Genomic DNA, 24,274 nt, shown 5'->3' with positions numbered 1-24,274 from the left:
TACCAATACTGCATGATGGGTAGATGAGTGGTCTAAGGCACCCGGATTTACAGATCACTGACAGCTAACATGTATCCATATTAGGGGTGAAACGAGACACCTGTGCCGCATATCGATATGATTCATGATACACAGCCTGCTATACAATACATATCAATATACATATGAACTTGATGGTCTTTCCATCTTTGGAAAGAAGGTGGTGCCTTTTCATGTATGTTGACATTCTTGGTTGTTATTTCCAGTATGCAGGCTACAGACAGACATATATTTATCATGTATGTTGACATTCTTGGTTGTATTTCCAGTATGCAGGCTACAGACAGACATATATTTATCATGTATTAATATGCAATTCTCATTGATGAGAGGATATCAACAATACTTTCAAACAGACTACCTGTTGGTTGCAGTGAGTTTTATCCAAAGTTTTAGGCCATATAATGGTGGTTCCATCTAACTCCCTTTGTTTTGTACAACATGAATGATTTGAAAACATATTATTACCAATTTCATGTCTCAGTTACCACTGGAAGACATTATGATGTTATCATCAAAACAGAAGAAATAATGCAATTTCCTCAAACAAAGAAAATCTCACCCAGAACAAATCCAAAATCTATCCCATTTTATTTCCTGCAGTGAAGAAAGAAAACTATTGACTACACCCAGTCCTATTCTACAATTTTCTTTTAACTTACACAACAAGATAAACATGAGCAGTTTGAAATCTGCCCCATCGCTCATTCTATGCTAATTTTATTTATTACATCAGCATTCACTGTTTAAAAATATCTCTACATAAAAAAGAGAAATTCCAGATTTGTTTTCCATATACAATTTGAGGAGAGATGATGACATGATTTTATCAAAAGGGAAACATCCCCATTTATTAAAGAAAAAAGGAGGGGAGGAAGAAATGGTCATAGGTCAATATGAACTTCAATATCTCTTTCTCTTCCTGCTCCTCTTTCTTATAGCTCTACTCAAATCAACATCTTTGACAGATGTCACCTCTAGTTGTAAACGCATTAATTAATTCTGAGCATACTCTGGTCCTTTTCTTTGTATCAATATTGTTCTGTGACTTTTTTCTGAATGGGCGTATACATAGCTAGCTTTGTCAGCTTGAATATGTTGGGAAACTGATCTTTGTGACTGTTATGTATAATTTTCCAGAGATCACAGATTTTATCTTTTGGACACATCTGTTCCAAAATAGGATTTTTCACTAACATAAATTTCCTGTGTTAAATCAGTAGTTTACTAACCACTATGCCAAATTTCTTATCTGTTCCATAATGCTGTATATGGGTAATTAGTCCATCACTGCTTGTGCAGACAGAGGTATTAAAATAAATATATGTACTTCTTAATTACATTTTGTAACCCTTATTGTATTCAATTTATCTTAATCTGACATGGATATGTGTATATTGTTTTGTAGCACATGATCCACAGGGCAAATTTGATTTAAAAAAGTGAAAACTGCATTATACTTTAAAATTGTCTATTTTAATTAGGCTCAGTATTCTGCCCTTCGTTTATTTAATTTTGAGATACCACTGAAAGGGTCATGCCATCTATTTTTTTGTCCATCCAGCATATACATCTGACTCATCTTTAACACCATTTTGGGCTCAAAATCACTCACTCGTGTCTCCATGAACATTTTCCCAGCTCCAATAATCTGATATACAGTGCAACCCCGCTATAACGCGCCACGCTATAATGCGAATTCAGATATAACGCGGTCGTGGCATGGCTGCCAAAATTTCGTACATTCATTAGCACATAAAAAAAATTTTTCTTTCAAAGTACATGAAATAGTCAATAAAAATTTTAGTATCATTATGGTGAAGAGATCGCGTATGAATCTGAATTTAATATGATCGTGACGTGGTTCCTGAAATTTTAAATACATGTATGTGTATATTTCTTACATTTTTTAAGTACAAGAAATAGTGTGTAAAACATTTATTATCATTTTAGGGAAGAGTTCACGTATGAATTTTAAAATAATATGATCGTGGCATAGCTTCTAAAATAGAACAATATCACCAGGTTCTTGAAGTGTTATGCCGAGTTACCAGTAAATAATGTCCGCTTTATTAGATGGAAATTGAAATGGTATGAAATTGTACATGCGTCCAGCTTTTTAAAAAAAAAATTTTTTAAAGTGACTCGTGACCACTGCAGGCCTACTGCACTTAGTTCTCGGGTTTTACATGTGTATGGGGTTTACTTATGAACTTGGTATTGATTTCCTATTCTTTTATAAAAATATTTTATCGTTATGGTAATACAAGTTCACAAACGCATTTCGTTATCTGCACAAAAATTTATCATTTTGGGGAAGAGATCGTGTATGAATTTGAGTATAATACGATATATAATATGATCATGGCATTTTTCCTGAAATTTTAAATACATGTACGTGTATTTTTCTCGTACCCCAAAAAATACTTTTTAAAAGTACTAGAAATAGTGTGTAAAACATTTGTTATCATTTTAGGGAAGAGTTCAAGTATGATTTCGAATATAATATGACCATGGCTTGGCTTCTGAAATTTAACAATTTCACCAGATTCTTGAAGTGTTATGCCAAAATAAACATTGTTGGAAATGTTACTTGTTACTGATCCGTGAGTAAAGCCAGTAAGTTGTCTTAGTGATTGTCTTCAATTAATTCTGTATACCATCATTGCTCAAATAATAGCCAACATGTGTTTCTTTAACTGCATACACAAACAAGCAGCAAACAATGTGGTGGTTGATAAAAGATTCTCACAGTTTAATAAACATCAAAAAACAAAAGCCGCCAACATGTTTGTTGGGCTTGGCGGTGTTATTAGATGCAATCAGTTGACCAGTAAATAATGTCTGCTTTATTAGCTGGAAATTGAAAGTGTATGAAATTGTACATGTGTTCATCTTTACATTTTTTTTAAAAAAGTGACTCGTGACCATTGCAGGCCTACTTAGCTTAGTTCTCGGGTTTTACAAGGGTATGGTGTTTGTTTATGAACTCCTTATTAATATCTTATTGTTTTATAAACATATTTTACCATTATGGAAAAGCAAGTTCACAAATGCAAATTGTTCTTTGCACTTTGTGCCATGATCAGTATAGTAGTTTTCACACGTTTCTTTCGATATTCACAAAATCTGAAGTAAAAGTTATATGCACGCTGAAAGCACGTGTTGATTGGTAATTATTCTTGTTGTAGTCATTCAACTGAATATGCGTACAAGTGTTAATTATTGGAAATTTGCATTGGATAAGTGTACACGGAAACGCAAATAAGAAAATTTTATCAGTATGAAATTTGTACAGACACTGTTCATAGACCCTGGAATGTAATGAACTGTACACATGCTTCGTTTTTCTTAACCTAATTTTGCTGTTAATTTTTCCCATTGAATTCTGACACATAATGATGTGTGACAAAATTATTGAATAGTTTAAATATGTATGCATTTTTTTGCGATGGAATTATATATTTTGTTGATTAATTTCAAGCCCCGACGGTACGATATCAGACGGCAAGTAAACGGTGTTGATACTCTGTTCATGCTATATATTGGACGTTGAATTCAGATACAATGATTGGGGGAAAAAATACTGAGTATTGTAAAGCTGTGTGAAATTTTTCAATGGAATTACATGCATTATAGATGAACTGAATGCCACGACAGTAAACAGTGTTGATACCTTATTCATCATATATATTAGACATGAATACACGTATATGTGCCAATGAGTTGTTCTTTCAAAAAAAAGTAAAATACTGTAAAACCCCGCATTAGGGCGACCCTGATATTAATGCGATCCAATTTTGTGGACCCCAATTATCGCGTTATAGCGGGGTTCCACTGTACTTCTTAACTTTAAAAATTATTGTCATCATCACTATCATTAGCATGATTTGCCAAACAAAATCGTAAAGAATCACGCTGGGAATCAGACATTTTGATTTATCCAGGTATCCCGTAAGTTAAATATGCATTTGTAAAACTTTTTAATGAATGATTCAAACTATGCCATAATTTTTATTCCTGGGCACATTGTTATAATCAAAGTTACATTCAATACCATTCATGTCATGCTAGAAGAACCCAAAAGATGTGGAACAGTTGCTACCCAAAAAAACAGATGTCTCAACAAGAATGGTTAAATAAAAATTGTATACTTCGCCAAGCACATTTTCATATGTGGGACTTTTAACAAATTTTCACATTTCACTGTTCTCCAAGTGCGAAAATTAGTTCAAATTTTGCATGACTCGCATGATGGCACACCCTTACAGCATCTCCGTTTAAATACTAGACATATCTAATGACTTTCCCATGAAGTCTCTCTGTTGCTCTGCCAATACTTCCTGTTTGTCATGCAGAGAATAAGCTACACTGATTTCTGATTGGTGGTTATTGTTTAACCTGGAGCGGAACAAGCAATAACTACAAATGAGAATTCAATATAACATACTGGTATTTCAACAGTCAACACACCGGTAGCATAGCTTTCAAATCGACCAAAGGAGTCAAGATACAATTCAATGTATAAACTTCACATCAAAGTTGTTATTAAATGATGAGTAAAGTACTTCATTATACATGTGGAACACGTCTGAAATGTAAAGGATATGCTGAACATACTTCTGGGTTACGATTATTAGCATGAAATGGGGGGGGGATTACAAACCATGTCACTTTATCTTAACTTGTAGACATCGAGTGGGTATTCTCAAATAATCTCTTCATTTTTACTAATAAACATAAGTGCCTGTGACTGCAAAATTTAAATGCTGTTTCAGATGGATTATAATTTTACAGAATAACAAAGATACTAATAATTAAACATGACTGTGGAGACTAAAATAACATGCATACGGTAAGTATAATTTTGTATCGATTCTCTGTCTCTTGTATTGATATGTGTATTGTTTCATCAAAAGTATTGATGCATTGATATATCAATGAATCATTTCACCCCTAGTCCACATAGGTTTGAGTCTCAGGCTTGACAATCATGGGTATGTGCGGAAGCTTGCCAGTAGCTTCCTGTGGTTCAATCATTTTTCTTGGGTTCTTCCTCCACCAGATATACTGGCTACCATGCATAACCCATTATGTACTGAAAATTGGCATCAAAACAATGGCAACCAGCCAATATACCATTATAGCCCATTCTTACATAACCATAAAATGCATGCAGTCAGTTTGTACCTTAAATGGCAGTGTTTTCTGGCAATCCTTTAGCATATGATGCACAACATCTTCTCTGTGGTTCATCTGCCTGAGGAGCTCTGGTGGCTGACCATGCTCCCTTCCTCTCAGAACTATCTCAGCAGAGCAGGAATTAACCACAAAATTATCCTGTGCATTGAACACAAAGATATCTTCCATGGAAACATCATCACACCTTGTCATGCAAATCAATGTCCTTGAAGCAAAGGCTGATTTAAATTCACGCTCCATGTCTCTAGATTTGCCTGCCGTTCCTTCAAACACCATAGTACTGCTGCTGTTACAAACAGTCTGCATTATGGGAACCTTCCCTTGATTTTCTCTCATTACTTCCTGGTTTGAGCTCCCACCATTTCTATGATCTTCAGAAATTTCAGCTGATGGTTTTGAGGTCGTCTCAATTGATGTGGTTGCAACTGCTACCTTAGAGGCACTTCCTTTATTGCTCTGATCAAACTTGGTCTTGTCTATAAAGGAAATGATAGAAATTATCAGCTGAAAATCATTTTATAGAATCAAGTTTCTCAGGGCCTAATATATAATCTTATTTCTCAGGACCTAATATTTTATCTAGTTTCTCAGGGCCTAATATTGTATTTCGTTTCTGAGTCTAATACACAATCAAGTTTCTCAGGGCCTGATATACAATCAAGTTTCTCAGGACCTAATATTTTATATAGTTTCTCAGGGCCTAATATTTTATCTAGTTTCTCAGGGCCTAATATTGTATTTCATTTTTGAGTCTAATACACAATCAAGTTTCTCAGGGCCTGATATACAATCAAGTTTTTCAGGACATAATATTTTATATAGTTTCTCAGGGCCTATCATTTTATCTAGTTTCTCAGGGTCTAATATTGTATTTCATTTCTCAGAGTCTAATATACAATCTAGTTTCTCAGGGCCTGATACAAAATCTATTTCTTATGGCCTAATATACAATCTAGTTTCTCAGGACAAAAAAAAAGGCCTTTTCAATTAGTCAGTAATTCTGTGCTTGTTTGCCTGACTTAAGCAGCATACATGAAGGTTAATAGTCATTACATACTATTTGTTTTAATACTTTTTGATCCATTCTATACATGCTCTGGAATTTAAAACATGACTGCAAAGAAATTTTAAAAGTTCCAGGATGGAGATCAAACTAAACTGGTTACTACTGAAACTAAAGTCCCTGCAGCCATAGCAGAGAAGACGTAATATTCTCCTGCACTAAATTAGTACATTTAAGCTATCCTGTCCATATAATGAAAGTCATATTTTCAATGAATGAGAGATGGCCTAATATAAAAAGGTACTCTTTATTATGGTATACATTTATTTACATTTAGAAGTGATTGATTTGGAGAATTTTCAAAACTGTTAAGAACCTTCTGAGGCATTTTTGTCTGGGTCTGCAAGTTCAATGTCTTTCAGCAGCATGTCTCTCTCATCTTCATCCTCTTCCTCTTTCTCCTCTCTGTCCCCCTCTGAGTGTATCAGCTTTGCTGTCTGAAACGCCTTACCACGTCCAAATGGGAACTTGCGTACAGATTCCAAATCCACCTTTACCAACATCTCAGGCACAATGCAGGTGATATTAATCTGAAAATTACCGCCAAAAGAATATTGTGATTCAAAGTAACTCTCAATCTGCTTAATTACACGTTTACAATCAGATAACATTTTAAAACTTAAAAATAAACAATTGCAACCTTTAAAGATATTATGTCAGAAATATAAAATATTCATATGGGTGATTACAGAAGACTCAATACAAGACACTCCCTCTATATCCCTGTATGCATTCCAATGATTTATTACCCCTATCAGCAGGAACAGTGATACTAACAATGCATTTCTGGTCTCAATCATATGTTTTTGCTAGGCAAACTGAGACTCCCTGACACTGTTTTCCATAAGTACCTTTATGTGGTTCAGGATACACACCAGAGTTTTCAAAAATATTCAAACTTCCACACATACATTTTCTTTGCTAAAGGTTTCTATCTCTATGGTGAAAACTACCAAACTATGCCATTATTTAATATATATATATTACAATCAGCAGCAACAAAATCTTTTTTCAGTGTAATTGTAATTTTAAGAGATATTTATTCCACACTGATTTAAATCCAGTTTGTGAACAAGTGATAATGTTTTATTTAGAAATGTATCCATAAGACAAAGATGCACCACCAACACCAACTGCTTCTGTGAGGGTAATAAGGGTAATAACACTTACAACAATAATGGATACAAAGGCAATAACACTTACAGCAAGCATGCACACAAATGTAATACTACTGACAGCAAGTATGCATACAATGGTAATAACACTGCAAATATGCATACAAAGGTAATAATACTTATTGCAAGTAAGCATACCAAGGTAACAACAATTGCAACAAGTATGCATACAATGGTAACAACACTTACAGCAAGTATGCATACAAATGTAATATCACAGTATGTAAGCATAAAATGGTAAAAACATGGCAAATATGCTCATAAAAGTAATAACACTGCAAGTATGCATACAAAGGTAATAACACTTGCAACAAGTATGTATACAAAGGTATTAAACCTTACTGCAAGCATGCATACAAAAGTAATAACACTAACAGCAGGTATGCATACAAAGGTAATAACACTTACAGCAAGTATGTATATCATCATAGAAATGAATATTTACAATGAAAAAAAAAACCACAACAGGTATGACTCTAGAAAATCATTGGTGCATGATCATGTAATATTTGATGGCAATAATGTCTCCAAATGTCACTACAATTTATTAAAAGCTTTGGAATAAGTTGCAAATGCAAAAATAATTATCCACATTTAACATGAAAAGGAGCATAACTCTGAAAAAAAAAACAGTAGAGCACAACAGCATAATATGTACATTTTGACCATGATGTCTGACAACAGCAGGCAAATTCTCGAAAAATCATCTTAGTGATGAGATTAGGTGTACAGGTCATAACATGCTAGCACGATCATGGCTGACAATAGTGCATACTAAAGTTTTAAAAATGTCAAGTTAAAAATTGCAAAAGCTTCTGGAAGATAAGCCCTCCCAAAAAAACATAAACAACCAGTCCTACAAGATAAAAGATAAAAGATTTCAAAATTCTTTTAAAATTACATAAAATAAAAGATAAAGGTACAAAATCCTTAAAGTATAAGGTAAATTTTATATAAACTGCATTTTTTTAAAAAGTCGCAGGATTTACTCAAGTGGTACATCATCAAAAAGGTTTTAACAAGAAAATCTCATGTCCTGACTTGTAGAAGTTGTTCTATATGCCACTCTCCAATGGTGGATTTTATGTTTTGAACCCTGTATGTGGAGATTTCAATTCACAAATTTTGGCAAGAATACAGAACATGCCAATTTATATAATATTTAAAGTAACTACAATAAGAGAAACATCACAACAGAGCTTGAGGTGACAGTGAATTTTATGTAAGAATATAAAAATACTTTTATATTAACTAGGGATAATATGAACCTGTTTTCTTCCAATCATATGGAGGCATTTGACTCTTCTATCAATTTTGATGTTAAGAAAGGGGACTGACAGTGTGGCGCCATGAGGTATGTCCTTATCCTGATGACACTTTTCAGAAATGGTGGAATCAACCTTGATTCTGAAACTTGTATTTGACAATGATATTGAAAAAAAGTTTGGTAGGAAGGTGACTCTAAAGATAGGTAATTTCTGATGAATGACATATGAAACAAGATGGCCGCTATTGCTTAACCGGCTTGAAGCAGCTGTTCTGTTTTTTAGTGCTGTTTTCATGATATTTGTGCTTGTTGCCTGTTTTCATCTAAGCTTTTGTGTTCATTATGTATTGGCTGTTCAATTCGTATGCATTTCTTCATCTCCTTGTTTTGGAAATGAGAACAATTAGACGCCATCACGTGATACTAGCCAGTCAACCCATTTATGCTACGATGGACCATCATTAATTGCTTTAAATGATCACTCTTTGGCTCTCCACACTACATTGTGCTCTAGACTAAACAAACTGGGACTACATTCATCATTACCTAAATGTAAACAGAAGCGAAAAAAGAAATGTTTCAAAGCTGGCCGGTGTAGAACAGAAAGAATTTTAGTTATCTCCCTTATTTCGGCACAACCATTTAAAAACAATTCAACCATTAATTTAGATAACCTAATTCAAATCCCTATTAATTCGACAACCTTTGTGTCAACTATCCAGGAGATACCTCTGTGTATTGCATTATTCAATGCCCAGTCAGTAGGACCACCGGAAAAGTGCACAGAAATAGTTAATTTTATCAACAACCAAAATGTTGACATATTTTTCCTGACAGAAACATGGCTACAAACATCAGGCGATGAGCCCAAGTGTGCGGATCTAACATCCAATGGTTACTCCATCAAGTCGTTCCCCCGTAATTCTCGCTGAGGTGGAATTGCTGTCATCACAAAGAACACCATGATAAAACATCTTAACCACACCACAACATTCAATTTCGACCACACATCGTTTGAACTAGTCCAAACCACACTCACACTGGAGCAAAGGTCAGTCCTTTTTTTCTGCCTATAGTGCCCTCCTCCTAGTCGAAAAAACAAGCTGGCTGACTCTCTCTTTCTGGAGCAGTTTCCGAATCTCCTGGACTATGGAAATTCGATAGGTGGCAACCTGGTTATTCTTGGAGATTTCAACTTTCACTTTGACTGTCCCGGAAACCCAAATACATCAAAACTCATAGATTCCATTAATGTTATCAACCACAATTTCAATTGACTCGTCGTCACCATACAGTTGGGATACAGAATTTGAGTGGCAACCATTAGCAGCATTTGAACCTGTCTCTATGGATTTCGTACGTACAATCCTGATGAAGAGTGCATCAAAGTCATGTGAACTTGATCCAATTCCAACATCACTGCTGCTTGAGTGCTTAGATCCAGTATTGCCTTCACTAACTGATGTTATTAATACCTCTCTCTCAGCTGGGGAATTCCCATCATTTTTCAAAACTGCCATTGTGAAGCCTCTGCTGAAGAAACCAACACTAGACCATAACGATTTAAAGAACTACCGCCCAGTTTCTAATCTCCCATTCATATAAAAAATCTTAGAAAAGGTTGTTCTCTTCCAGTTTGTATCTCATCTAAATTCAAACAGTCTTTTTAGCAATGTACAATCTGCATATCGCCCTTGCCACAGTACTGAAACTACTCTTCTAAAAGTAGTTAATGACATTCTCTCTGCGTTGGATAGCGGAAAGATTACAGTCCTCACCCTCCTTGATTTGTCTGCAGCATTTGACACAATAGACCATGATATATTACTTCACCGTCTCCAGCATGTATTTGGCATTCATGATACAGCCTTACTGTGGTTCAAGTCCTACTTGGTCAACAGGACACAAATTGTATCTGTAAATGGAATACACTCCAGCCCAGTTGATCTATGTTGTGGCGTTTGACAGGGGTCTGTTCTTGGACCTGTTCTCTTCATTCTGTATACTCAGTCGCTCTCAAGTGTCATAGATTATCATCCAGTGTCTCACCAATTGTACGCTGATGACACCCAAATATACAAATCTAGCCACCCAACTGAAGTTGATGCTACCATCCAAAGTGTAGAGAGGTGCATTTCTGATGTGAAATCATAGATGACTTGTAACAAGCTGCAGACGAATGATGATAAAACTGAGGCCATTCTGATCACAACATAAAGACTTTCTCATTCACATCCTTTACCTCAAACAATAAATATCAGCAACACCAACATTAAATTCACACAATCAGTACGAAACCTAGGTGTTACTCTGGACAGTACTCTCACATTGCACCAACATGTCATGAACATATGCAAGGCTGCATATCTTGAGCTGAGACGCATCAGCTCAATTTGCAAATATCTTTCAGCTGATGCCACTAAAACACTTGTGTGTTCATTAGTACTTTCAAGACTGGACTATTGTAACTCAATTCTGTCTGGTTCATCTCAATATCTACTCCAGAAACTTCAAAAAGTTCAAAACACAGCTGCTCAGATCATACTTAGAGTACCACTATCAGAGCACACCTCCCCACTGCTCTGTACCCTACACTGGCTATCCATCTGATCCAGAATCAAACACAAAAGTTTTTCTCTGCGCTACGTTTCACTGTCGGACTCTAGTCCAACATACCTATCATATCTCACCCATGTGTACACACCAGCAAGAAACTTACGCTCCTCTTCTGACAATCGTATACTCATTATTCCCACTATGAAAACAAAGTCATATGGACAGCGTTCTTTTGCATACCAGGGCCCAGCAATGTGGAATGAATTGCCCACTAAACTTAGATACAAAGACACAGTGATCACATTCAAGAGGGCTCTCAAAACTCACTTATTTCGACTGCAAAAACAAACTTAAAGACCTGATAATGTTTCCTACCTTAAATATTCTCAGCATGTTTTTTAATGTTTTCTAATTTCATGATGTTTGTTTCTGTAATATCATTATATGTTTTTTATCTTATAGGTGTTGTCTAATGTTGTAAATCACTTAGAGCTTCTAAAGATTAGGCGCTATACAAAGTCCTCATTATTATTATTATTATTATGCCACACTGCCATGCATCATATGCTTTCTCCAAGTAAAAAGGATGGCTATTACATGCTCTTTCTTTATGAACACTTTTCTGATAAATGACACAAGCCTGACTAGATGGTCATCTGTGCGTCTCTGGCATCTGAATCATCACTGAAACCTTGCACTCTGCAAGATGACAGAACAATACGCCATATCTTGACCTCATGTCCACAATATCTGCCAAGGTTCATGGTCATTTATCAAAAGGTGTCAGGCTAGCTGCACACACAACTATTATTATATGCAGCAAATACCTTTAACAACTAAATGGGACATACAGAAAAATAAACCATCAAAGCCTGATGACAAAATACTGGTTTAATGTCAATAACATCTTCCAAGTTTTAAGGTATTTCATCAAAAGCTGTGGGACCAGTTGCACATAAAAGAATCATCATATATAGTGTATAAATTTTAAAACCCAAATAGGAATAAGAATAAAACTGTATTAGATGGTCATGATGGATAGATATGCAAATCTGTGAAGTTTTAAGGCAATTAATGATTTCGTCACACTTTTTTATTGGTCCTTTTTTCTGATCTGACATTTTCGAAGTTTGTTCCATCATATAACATCCACAACTTATAGCATAACATGTTTCACTTAACATCTGGTACCATTTTAAAAAAAGTAAAGACTGGTCTACTAATTAACTAATTTATCAATATAATGAATCTGAGGCAAATTTCAAGTTTGAAAAAACTGTGGTTTTGGGGGCAAATGGGTCATACAAGGTTGCTATAAACACAAGAGTCATCTTTTTAAAGAATATTCTCAGATTCACATGAGCTGAATTAAAGAGGTGATAATAAAAATGACAGCAACAAACATTATATTGCTTTATTTTCATTTTTACTGTACCACAAAAGTGTAATCCATATACTGGCAAGCGTAACATGTAATTTCGTGTAAAAAGCATAATGATTATACCAAAATTGTAATGGCTGGCATGCATGTATTATCACACACTGCACTGAATGGTAATTATAGCATGCAAGGAACTGCATCATCTAATAAAAAGAAATTGTTAAATCAAAGCATCCATGATACTGATATATCCACTCAAGCAGATCAGTGGAAGAAATGGAGGATTTGTTAAGGCTTTTTTATTGGCACTATTAACAACTTATTTACTACATCAGGCTGAGGATTTGGGAGCTAAGTGCCTATTCCAAGGTAACATGGAGCATCTCTACTCGGTGAGTACAAAACCAGTTATCCCTATTTTTCCAAAGTTCAATATGAGTAAGCTTGCCAGTAACTTCCTTTGGTCAGTTGTGTCTTCTGGAGAATTCCCAGGTTCTTCTCCCACCAAATATACGGACTGCCATTTATAGCCTATCATGTCCTGAAAAATGGAGTTATTCCCACAAACATCCCATAACCTCACTAAAATTCAGTTTATACCAAAATAAACATTCCTGGATTCCTCTTTAAATAACAATTAATTGCATATGATAAATGTTAGGACAATTCTTTATTTCGATATTTGCCATTATGTAGAGTTCAAACTGTGAAGTCTAGCTCATGACAATTTACCTCATTCTCCAGTATCAGTGAAGCCAACAATGCAATTTGACCTCCTTTTAATCTCTCAGGAAGTCTAATCTGCTGGTCTCCCTGTGACTCTCCATACTTGTTTCCTAACAAGTTCAAGAGCTCTATGCTCTCCTCAAAGATGACATTAGGCATCCTATGTAGGAAGTGATAGAAATATCTGGAATAATCAAGAAAACAGTGCAAAATAACACTTTGGAGGCTCTGTGGTTAGCATGCTGAATGAAAGTGTAAGAGTTCATATCCTACTATCAGACCTGCTTGGGATGGCCACCATGGTGTCTTTGGTCAAGGCAATTTACTTCAATTGCAATGGTGCTAAATTACCTACTTTACTTTCTGTACCTTAAAACACTAAACCAAACAAAAGTCAAAACAAGAGCCTGACCATAGTCTACATATGAGGCACATCTTCACACTTCCATAATGGGGGCATTTATTTAGATAGATAAAGACGTTAGCTATATTCCAAATCCACAGAGGATATGATAAAATGGACTGAAGTAAAAGGCATGTAATAAACTTTTTAACCCAGAGGTTACAGTGTGGAAGGATGTATGAATGCCAAATGTTAATGTGTGGTGTGGATGGATGTATGAATGATAAAGGTTAATTTGCAGTGTGGATGGATGTATGAATGCCAAAGGTTAATTTACAATGTGGATGGCTGTATGAATGCCAAAGGTTACTGTGTGGTGTGGATGGAAGTATGAATGATAAAGTGATAGCTGTATTAAACTGCTATCTAAGCAGGCTGAACAAAAATGTACATTAGCATGGCTGATGGCCATGTCATGGCATGTGTCATGAAAAGACAACATTACACATACCAAAACACAATCAATGGCTTCCAGTAAAACAAATTTCTTGTAACTGCTTTGTAGACAATATCAGGAGAGACATTTAAGTAAAACAGCTACAAAAAAGTTCCATTTCTGGGAGATGTCCTGGTTTTAATTTTAAAAGTTGTTGGAGCTTAATAAAACCTTTAGCTATGTATCACCAGACCATGATGGTTAGTAGGGGGCAATGATTTTCATATCAATTCTATCTAACAGAATTCATTGTAGCAGCTGCAGACATTACATCCAAAAGGCAATAAATACGTAGGAAAAGTAAATAATTCTTTTTATAAAAAGAGAATTAACAATATGGATCTAGACAAATTTTAGGAACCAATTTTTCTAGTAAAATAGGTTGTAACAATATTTATCTGGTGATAAAATACCCTAGGAGTACCATCACTATCTTGCAAATCCAGCTGTCACACCTAAACATTTTTAAGCTCTGGATGTATGTGGCAGTCAGACAGTGTGATTTACTCTCTATATAGGTACTGACACCAAATCCCATGTGTACCTCAGTTACTACTGGAGTGGAATGCATGCTCTCCTAATAGGATGTAACTGCAGGGAGGCTGGGAGTGTGTATCCATATTGTGACTGGGAAAGCATTATTGATAAGACATATTTTGTTAGAAAAATTGGTTTCTTTTTCAAATACATTACCCAATCATGACACCTTCAGAGAATAGGTAAGATGTGTAGGGAGTTAAGGCCCCTTACCCTGGAGAGACCTCCTCCAAGTCCAACATGGCATGTGAGGCTTATTCTAGTTCATGTTCTTAAGAATTTGCCAAATGAACCAGGAAGGTAACTGGTTGCACTGTGACAATAAGTCTGACCAGATCTAATTAAGCCTTCTGGAATGATAGATCCCTGAAGCAGGAGCTAGAGAAATTTGACTCCAACCTGCATCCTACAACTTGTATAATGTCTGGTAGGGAACAATTTCACTGGAACACAATATTTGTTGTGAATGACTTAACTTCAGGAACAGAAAACACATAATAAGTTCATATGATTGGGGTTAAAAATTCTGCAGGTGTAGAATGGATAACCCATCTTATCAAGGATGACAGAGCCTGGACTGAGATATCATCCTTTCCCTCTTTCAGAGGAAAGAATAGACATCTCCAACTTCACACTGGCTTGATTCTTTTTCAGGTGCCACTTCAGAGCTCTCACCAGGTCCTGTAGACAATCCTGAGCTAACAGGTCTCAGCTAGAAAGAGGTTTCACCACTAAAGACTGCAAATTCAACAGTTTTGGATTCAGGTGAAATGCATGCTGTTGTTCTTTCTAATTTTCTTGGGATTTTGCTGCCAGATTTATCAAGTCATTTTTCCATGATTTTCCTCTCTTGAGAGAGGCAGTCAGGATGATGTGACACTGATTTTCCTTCTTTGGATTCTAAGGTGTTTGAGGGAAAGCATCAAAGCCATTCCAATCTATTGGAAGTGCATCAAATACCCAGGCCCTCAGAACTAGAACTGGTGAGACCAAGACAGGGAAATCTGCATTACACGATTCATGAAGAGATCAACCAGTAATTGATCCCAGCAAATAACAAATGTGACTGAAAACAAAGGGATGATGTGATCATTCTATTTGTATTAAATGATTCTTTCAGGACAGCAAGTTTGCATATATATTTAGTAACCTCGAATATTATGTACCTGAATGCTGATTTGTCATTGATGATACCACCTTAGAAAATCCCAAACAAGGATGCAGAGGTCTTTGGATCTGATATAATTCACTACAGTGGACTTATTGGGTAAGATGAGAATGTGTTTTCCATGCAAATTTTCTAACCATATGCTTTCAGCATGTCTTTCATCTTATGGATACTAATTTTCAAAACATGTTACTGAGTGGGTCACTTTCCACTGGCCTTGTCTTCATTCTAAATGTAACTCAATTGGTGTTTATGTCCTGGAGTTGGATGTCAAAGACATGGAAATGGCCATTACTCTGTCCCTAATATGTAAAGCTGCAGGGATGCTAAGACCAAAAGGGAGTGTCCTGAACTGGTAAGCTGTCTCCTTAAAGGTAAACTGAATTGGGACATGTAAATAATCCTCTTGCAGATCTTAACTGATTGCAAAAGGCCCTTTTCCATTACATTCAAAATGCCATTGGCCTTTTAGGACCAGGAGCAGGCTTGAAGAAAAACCAGTGATTTATGTTGTAAACATTCTCAACTGACCTTTCTGGAGAAGACTGTTTCTCACTGCAGGACATCTGCTTCGGAAAGGGATTTGGGAGATGTCTCTAGTTAAGGAACCCTGGACAATGGAGAAGGGGCACTGAATGCGATACTGAGGGCCTCTGAAACCACTTGCCGTGTCTTCTGATCATCAAGGCAACTTCTGTCACCTTCAACAGCCAAAAATAGGAGTCTTATCCGAAAAGAGCAAAATAAGAACGTTACTTCTTGTTGTAAGGAGGCTATTGTGAATAGAAACTTGGAAAAGAACAATCTGTTTCTCTCTGGTTCTTGTCCACATTTGTTCTTTAGAATTATGGCCTTCTAAATGAATAGAAATCAGTAGGACCACTTCTCAGTCCATTGTGTCTTGGAGGTTATTCTTTATATCCATTTGATTATTTCCCAGAAAATATCTCCTCAGTTTCAAGGCTTTGTCTGTACAAGATGTGTTTCCTTGGTGATTTGCTCATGTATATCCTCCACCTGGATATTGAAATGTATGTTTAAAGAAAAAGACTGTGATGTAGGCTTGGTCTTTTAAAAAGATTTAAGTAGAGAGCACTACATCTCTATCTGCCAGCTGCAGATTTGCTGCTACTGTTAAAACAATTCCCAGCATGTCCTGTCCAGCTCTTTAGTCCATGCAACAGCTGAAAAACAGATTCCTATGCATGTATGGTGGTGTGAGAGGATCAACGGTTCACTGCTTGTTAGAAGACTGCTATCAAGACTGTGAGAGGATCAATGGTTCACTGCTTGTTAGAAGACTGCTATCAAGACTAAGTCCAACTTGGAGCCTACTTCAAAGACATTTGAGACCAACTGTGGTCTCATTAAGGTCTTCAAGACCATCAACACTAAGGAGTGTTTTCTGCCATTCTAAGACCTATGTGTCTTGTGGCACTATTGTGGGTATGGTGATTTATAAGAATACTGGTGTTCTGGTGTCAGGTAAGCATATCAGACAAAAGCATTCCCTTCCATGATGTTGTCTGGTTCATACTGCTGGGATATGTTATGGGATATCTCACCCACAGAATAGGTTCATACTTGATTGGTGTGAGACAGTCTCCAAGTTGGATTGGTTTGATCTCAATCTTGCTCATATGTAACTAGCAGAGATAGCACCCACATTAAACCTTTAGGTTTCACCAAAAAATGTTTGACAAAATGAGGTGGTGAAGGTGGAGTTTGTGCTTTAGCCATCATCAAATGGGATATCTCTGATCGCTTCTTGGCTGGTGGGCCATCTGAATTGTGATACTCATCCAGCAGGAAATTATTGCTTTCTGACATCAGCATTAATACTAATGACATCCTCACCTCTCAGACTGTGCTTCTGCGTTTTCCCTTTCTATTTTGATTGTGCTGCCAATACTGACTTTCAGTCCAGTCTGTATATGTATGATGTGTGAACAGAATGGCAACCCATGCATAATGATTGTCATCCACACCTTTCTACTGTTTATATTGTTTGCACTTAGTCCTGCCCATGGTCAAAAACTATGACAACAGCTAACAATATGATACAGCTGTAACCAGCTCAATGTCCTGCTTGATGAACCCAAGGAATGACATAACTGTATTCTTGCACTCTAATGTTAGCTGTGAAAAAAGGCCCATGTGACAGTCTCTATCAGCTTTTTCAGTAACTACAAAGTGGATACTATTATATAAAATATATGGTACAAACTTATCTGTAAGAAAGGCAAAAGTCACATCAGCATCACTTTCTACAGAAAACTTGCCTGCATGCATCCATTTATAAGTGAAATTACACAGATATAAGCATGTAGCATCAACTTAAATACCTACAATAACAACAAGTTTTCAATAGCAAACATTACCTGCACAAAAAAGCTATTAGGCATATTATGAATCTAAGAAATTGCACTAGCAACCCATGTAGATAAGAACAAAAGGTCCCTATGTTTACAACAAAGATGTAACAGACAGGAAGACTCTTTGAAAGAAAGGAGCAAGAAAACATTGGAAATATACATGGAGTATACTTCCATGAGAAGAGGAAAGACCTCGAATTGGCTCTATGTTGAATATCTTACAAAATTCTTGCAGATGGTCGGAGAGGTCTCTAAACAGGAAAGAATACTACACAGCATGAATGGAATTAAAAAATAATATACACACCGGACCAAGTATAATCCCTATATCAAAGGGAGATCACTTTGTTAGACTGTCACATGTGTACAGACAACATTTAGCTCCCATAGCTGAAGATTTTACATGGGATGACTGGATTTGTCAGCTAGTGGCAGTATTCTCAAGGTATTATTTTAAAACATATTTGAAGAAGACACATTTTTTCACACAGAGCAGGAGACTACTGATTATGTGGGATTGTTTAGTATGCTATGTGTTCCATCTGAGTGTATGTTTAGTGTTTGTGCACGATGATAACAACTGCACCAAGCACAAATAAATATTTATCATCAAATGTACCTTACAAATTGAATATTCCTCCAAAATATAAGAGAAGTGAGCCAGATAACTGCATTTCATGTAATACGGTTGTTATTTGGATTACTTTTAAATGTTTTGTGCCTGAGTGTCATATGAAACAATGATCTTTGGAGCTAGGATAGCTGGTCAACCTTCAGATGTGATCTGTCTTACCTTTGTGAAGCTTTTAAATTCTTCAACCCAAGTCCAGATGGCAAGTTAGTCCTTGACGATGCCTTCAAATATAAAAAAGATGGTCTATGAGTGCATTATAAAACCTTTCAATCAAAAGTGTTCCCAATTAAAACTTCTCTCCTTTAATAAGCTTTAAGACTTATCAGAAGTCCAACATTCTACAGTAAGGAACAAAAGCGTTCTCAGTATTTTGAGAATTAGGGTAACATCCTACAAAATCTGAAACAAAGCATCTGTCAAATATTTGAAGCTTTGTTAATAGATCTTAAACATTCTAGGTCATCACACTGTTCATTGTAACTACATTATATACTGCTTATGTTGGCACCATATATATTGGGACACCATACACTATTTTCTTAAAGGAGACCAGAAACCAATGTAAATATAGAATAATAATAAAAGTACTATAGCAGAAAACCGTATTCTGAAGTATCATCTGCGACCGTAATGCCAATATTAAGATATTGGCCTATCTTCTAGGTGCTGAATTTCCGTGACCTCGTATGCAAAATTTCCGCGCCTATTCGGTTACTTTCGGGATGTGACGTCATAGTAGCGACTCCAGCAGCCCAAGTGGGAGTTGCCAGAGTAAAAGACAATACCGTTTTGCGTTGCTTACGGGTGTAATAGAACATTAAGAAAAGCCTGTGGACAACATTTTTTTTACTTTTCCGAAAGATAAAGGCATAATGAAAGAATGGATACATTATTACAAACGAGTCGATTTCAAAGCAACACCATACAGCACTCTGTACTCATTACAGTTCTCAAAGGACTGTTACGAGAGGGATTCTGAAAAAATGACAGCTCAAGGATATGCAAATGCTAGGCTTAGACTAAAAGTTGGCGCTGTTCCAGACATAACGTTGAATATTTTAAATCCTGGGAAAAAAGCTAAACGTGCGAGTTACGAAAATAGGCAGAAGGCCGAGTAAGTGACCACAAAATGCAACAATCAATTCACAGATCTTTTATCTACACCAGCAGTGCTAAAAATAAATCTGATAGCCCGACACCCTGGGCGCCTCTGGTTTTAGTTCCCGCCCATCCTGTATTCAAAGTGAGGTGCCCGTCAGGCTTGTCGAAACAAAAATTGTTTGCCTGAGGAAACTTTGATCGCGCTGGTGAAATGAATAAATGTATTTTCAAGATGTTGACATACATGCCTTAATACAGCACAATCTAAATCAAATCACTACTGTCCAAGGTGAAATTTAGATTTGATTTTAATCAAATGGAGGCTTTGCCAAAAATAAGATTTTAAACCTGTCGTGTTTCGAGAAAACACAATTTTCAGTAATCTTATAAAAATTACAACAAAAAAATCATTGTATACATGTAGTATGTATAAACGGTAATCTGTAATGATTGCAACTGATATAAAACTATTCCTTGTGCAGTTTAAATAGCAGCGATTAAAAGAAAAGAGGTCAAAGTTTCACATTAAATGGCTGACAATAGAAACTGGGGTGGGGTGACTATTGACCCAACCCCTTGCCCCAGTGTGCGAGCGCCCATGGGACATACCTTTTCTCCATGTGATACACCTTATTATTCCCCCAGGACAAGCCCATTTTGCATATTCTGGTCAGCTCTGGCTAAATTGCAAAATAGCTAAAGTTTTGATTTAAGTACGCAAACAATAAAGCCGGTGTGACTAATGAACATACTCCTTATCCTTGCATTGATCTTGTGAAAAGGACTGCCCTTTGGACATACTTCAAAGAAACCATGTTCAACAGTGTGTGTGTATGTGTAAGCACCAGCAATTGACTGCCAAATAAACGATGCCTATTTTGTTGTTACTTACGATGCCATGGATTTCAGGTTTAAGTCTTAATGCATGTAACACTGTTTGCTGAACAAAATATTTATTCAGAATTAGTTCTTTAGGGCCAAATATACTGCATGGTATATTTTGTTTTATTCCTTGTAATTTAATCATGGTAATTAAACTTTACATATACGGTAGAGGAATGTCACGTGTTAACTGGTCGAGTTTCTTTGGCGGAAATGGAGATGCGATTTTGTTTGCAGAGAAAATTTCACAGTGATCATTCATTTAAGCTAATTGGTGACAATTTTATTCTTTTAATTTTTTTATACTATAGTACTGTTGTAGTTGTTTAAAAACATCTGAAATTTACTTGAATAATGTTTAATTTTCACTTTCTATTTACTGAAGAAGAAAAAAAGAAAGAAAAACTGTTGTGTGATATTAATTATTTCGTCCAGTGCCGGATTTAGACGTGTGTGCGTGTGATTTGAATTTTTAATGTAGCTTTAACAATTTTTCAGTCATATCACTACGATGTCTGCAGTGTGGAAGTTTAGACTGGATTGCATACGTTATATTTATTTATAAATGGTTTGGGGTTGGGTTTTTTTCTTCTGACAAATGAAAATTGACAGACATAATGTAATAATCAGGACTTCGCTGCGAAAAATTTAGAGATATTATGAGATCGGGATGTAGATGAGGAAATACCCCCAAAATCGGAGGTTTTTCTCCCGGCTTGAGAGTTGACTGGTACGAACTGTCCGGGCTTGTGGAATTTCAGTCAGGGCTTGAGTTTATTTAAGTCACCAGCCCGGGGCCTGTGCCTAAAAAAATTATTTTAGCACTGACCAGTACAGTACATAAACTATTATATCAGACTGCAGATTCAAGTTTTGAATGCGCAACCCAAATGTGGTCTCCTTCCGTCTGCCTTGCTCGCCTAAGTTTATGTTTGTATTTGAGGGCTGGCTAGTATGGCATCACGGTACCACGTGATCTGTCGTCTCATCAAAACTCAGAAAAACTTGGCAATTTACGGAATCAAGGTATCTTCCATGCAATAAAATTACTAACCGCTTACAATATTTAATTTATAAACATGACAGTCGAATTAAAATCTGTAGAGAATTAAATACGTAAAAGGAAAATTTTGATTTCTAGTCTCCTTTAAGTAAATTTTTGTGCTTTGCATGTTTTGGGACAGACCCACAATTGAAACCTATTCAGATGTGGCATACACTTTAACTGATTTCACAGAATGCATGCTCAAAGTGTCACTTACAGAGCCCAAATTGTTCTGTTGTTTCAATTTATTTTCAAAATTCCTGTGAATACTGGTAAAAGGAAACCAAGGTTAATTTCCTTATGTCGGTTACATTTTATACAGTGTGACCCCGCTATAGCACGCTCCGTTATAAAATGAATTCGGATATAACATGGTCATGGTGTAGCTCCTGAAATTTCATATACATGTATTTTTCTTGTGCACAAAAAAATTCTTTCTTAAAAGTATGAAAAAAATGTAAAAACTTTATTATCATTTTGGGGAAGAGATCACTTATGAATAATACAAGACGATCGTAGCTTGGCTCCTAAAATTTTGTATGTATTTTTCTCATACACCAAAAAGTAGCTTTTTCTTCTTAAAAGTATGAAAAATAACGCATAAAAAGTTTATTTGGGATCGTGTAGGTCTTCGCCAATGTTGCAAACTTGGATTGTTTTTCCTTACTGGCACAAAACTTACCATGTGGCGATTTTTTTTTATTGCTGACGTTGTTGGCTGTTTAAACTTTAATATACAATCATTGGTTTGGAGTGCAGAAATTCTGAGGCCCCATGAAAGGAAGCCGCAAACTGGATATAAAATGCACTGAAATTTATCTATTGTTACATAAACAAATTCTTTGGCCATATTGACAAACCATATAAACAGTACAATATTATATTATAATCCACTTATTACGACATCTAGCATGAGTACCGTATGTTGTGAAATATCCGCTTTTTTGCTGTTGACATTTCTGGTAACGGAGATCAACCGGATGAGGTATTATCTCGTAATCTATCTTTCATCGGATTTTCTGCTGCTCATTAGTAATTAATATATTTACAAAGACTGACATTTGTATGTGGATGGTAAGTAAAATTCCACTTCTTTTCACTCAGAATTAAATCCTTCAGAACACTCACATTTTCTGTAATAATCCCTGTCATCAAACCAGAACACCTGTGTCTCTATCGTCCATTGACCCTTTGTTAATTTTCAGATGCATGCGTGGAAGGCAGCATCACGCTGCTACCACAAATGTAAAAAAAATAAAAAAATTTAAAAAAAACTATATCTTACTTATTGTGTATTCAAAAGGCATGGATGGACAGTAACTAGAATAGTCCAAACGACGGCCAATTCCTTTTTAAAAATGTACCCAGATGAAATAGTTTGCTGAAATTTCAAAGGAAACAGATTACCTTTGAAGCACCAATTGTTATGAAAATGTACTCAGCAAATGAAAGAAAAAAAATCAGTCTCAATCATGCAGTACAATTATTTGATGGGCATTTGTTTGGTTCTCCAAAGCTGTCCTTTAGCAGTGACTTCAATAATGCATGCAACCTTCATCAAAGAAAGCCGACTACAATCTTTCAATAAAAACAAAGAACTTTTCATCAAAGAAAGTCAGTACCAAATTTAAATAAAAGTGATGGAATCTGATGGATTACTGCATTTTCCAACGTGACTGGAACATGTTAACTGTGCCGTGAAAGTCTTCTTTTTGTATGGAAAAAGTTTATGCTTATGAACGCTAATAACGGTGGCTTAAAACGCAAACTTTTACCAACATGGTATGTACTGAAAAGTAATGTGCTTCGTCATTCGTTACGTGATTGTGCTATATTTTTCCACTGAATTCAGACCAATATGACCTGTGACAAAATTATTGAATATTTTAAAGCTGTGTGTGTGCATATTTTTGACGGAATAACTTGTATTGTGGATTCAATGTATATGATGAGGTTCACGGGTGAGTACACAGTGTTGATACTATTCATGCTATACATTAGACATGTATATATAAACAGCATTCACGTATATGTACCAATTAGTGGTTCTCTAAATAAAGTAAACTATTATATATGTCTTCTCTGTTTTCACTACAGGTGTATTTCTCATTTAATATGCATCAATTTAAGATGTTAACTGTGCTGATGAAGCACGTATTTTACCGCCCGCATTTATTACCTACACCCCCTCCCCACAATTTCTTTTTGGGTACATGCATAATTTATTTATGCTAACTGACCTGGCTGCTTATAACATGGTTTGGTCTATAAGGCGGTCAGGTTC

The 24,274-nt window shown here is 35.8% G+C and overlaps 1 protein-coding gene across 1 annotated transcript in view; it reads right to left on the bottom strand.

Annotated features, from left to right (window-relative positions):
• LOC149796148 (general transcription factor 3C polypeptide 1-like) overlaps positions 1–24,274 on the bottom strand; it is a 492,926-nt gene that overhangs the window by 301,113 nt on the left and 167,539 nt on the right. The window contains exons 33-36 of the mRNA XM_089966075.1: positions 19,122–19,183; positions 13,416–13,593; positions 6,621–6,834; positions 5,230–5,717 (exon numbers count right to left, since the gene is read on the bottom strand). Coding sequence (XP_089822201.1) covers positions 5,230–5,717; positions 6,621–6,834; positions 13,416–13,593; positions 19,122–19,183 — 942 coding nt within the window. The remainder of the gene's footprint in view (positions 1–5,229; positions 5,718–6,620; positions 6,835–13,415; positions 13,594–19,121; positions 19,184–24,274) is intronic.

This window comes from Sinohyriopsis cumingii, chromosome 7 (assembly GCF_028554795.1).
Source record: "Sinohyriopsis cumingii isolate HCF-2022 chromosome 7, ASM2855479v2, whole genome shotgun sequence".
NCBI classification, from domain to species: Eukaryota; Metazoa; Mollusca; class Bivalvia; order Unionida; family Unionidae; genus Sinohyriopsis; species Sinohyriopsis cumingii.
Note: the sequence above shows the minus strand (reverse complement) of the source record. Positions and strands in the feature narration are given on the sequence as shown.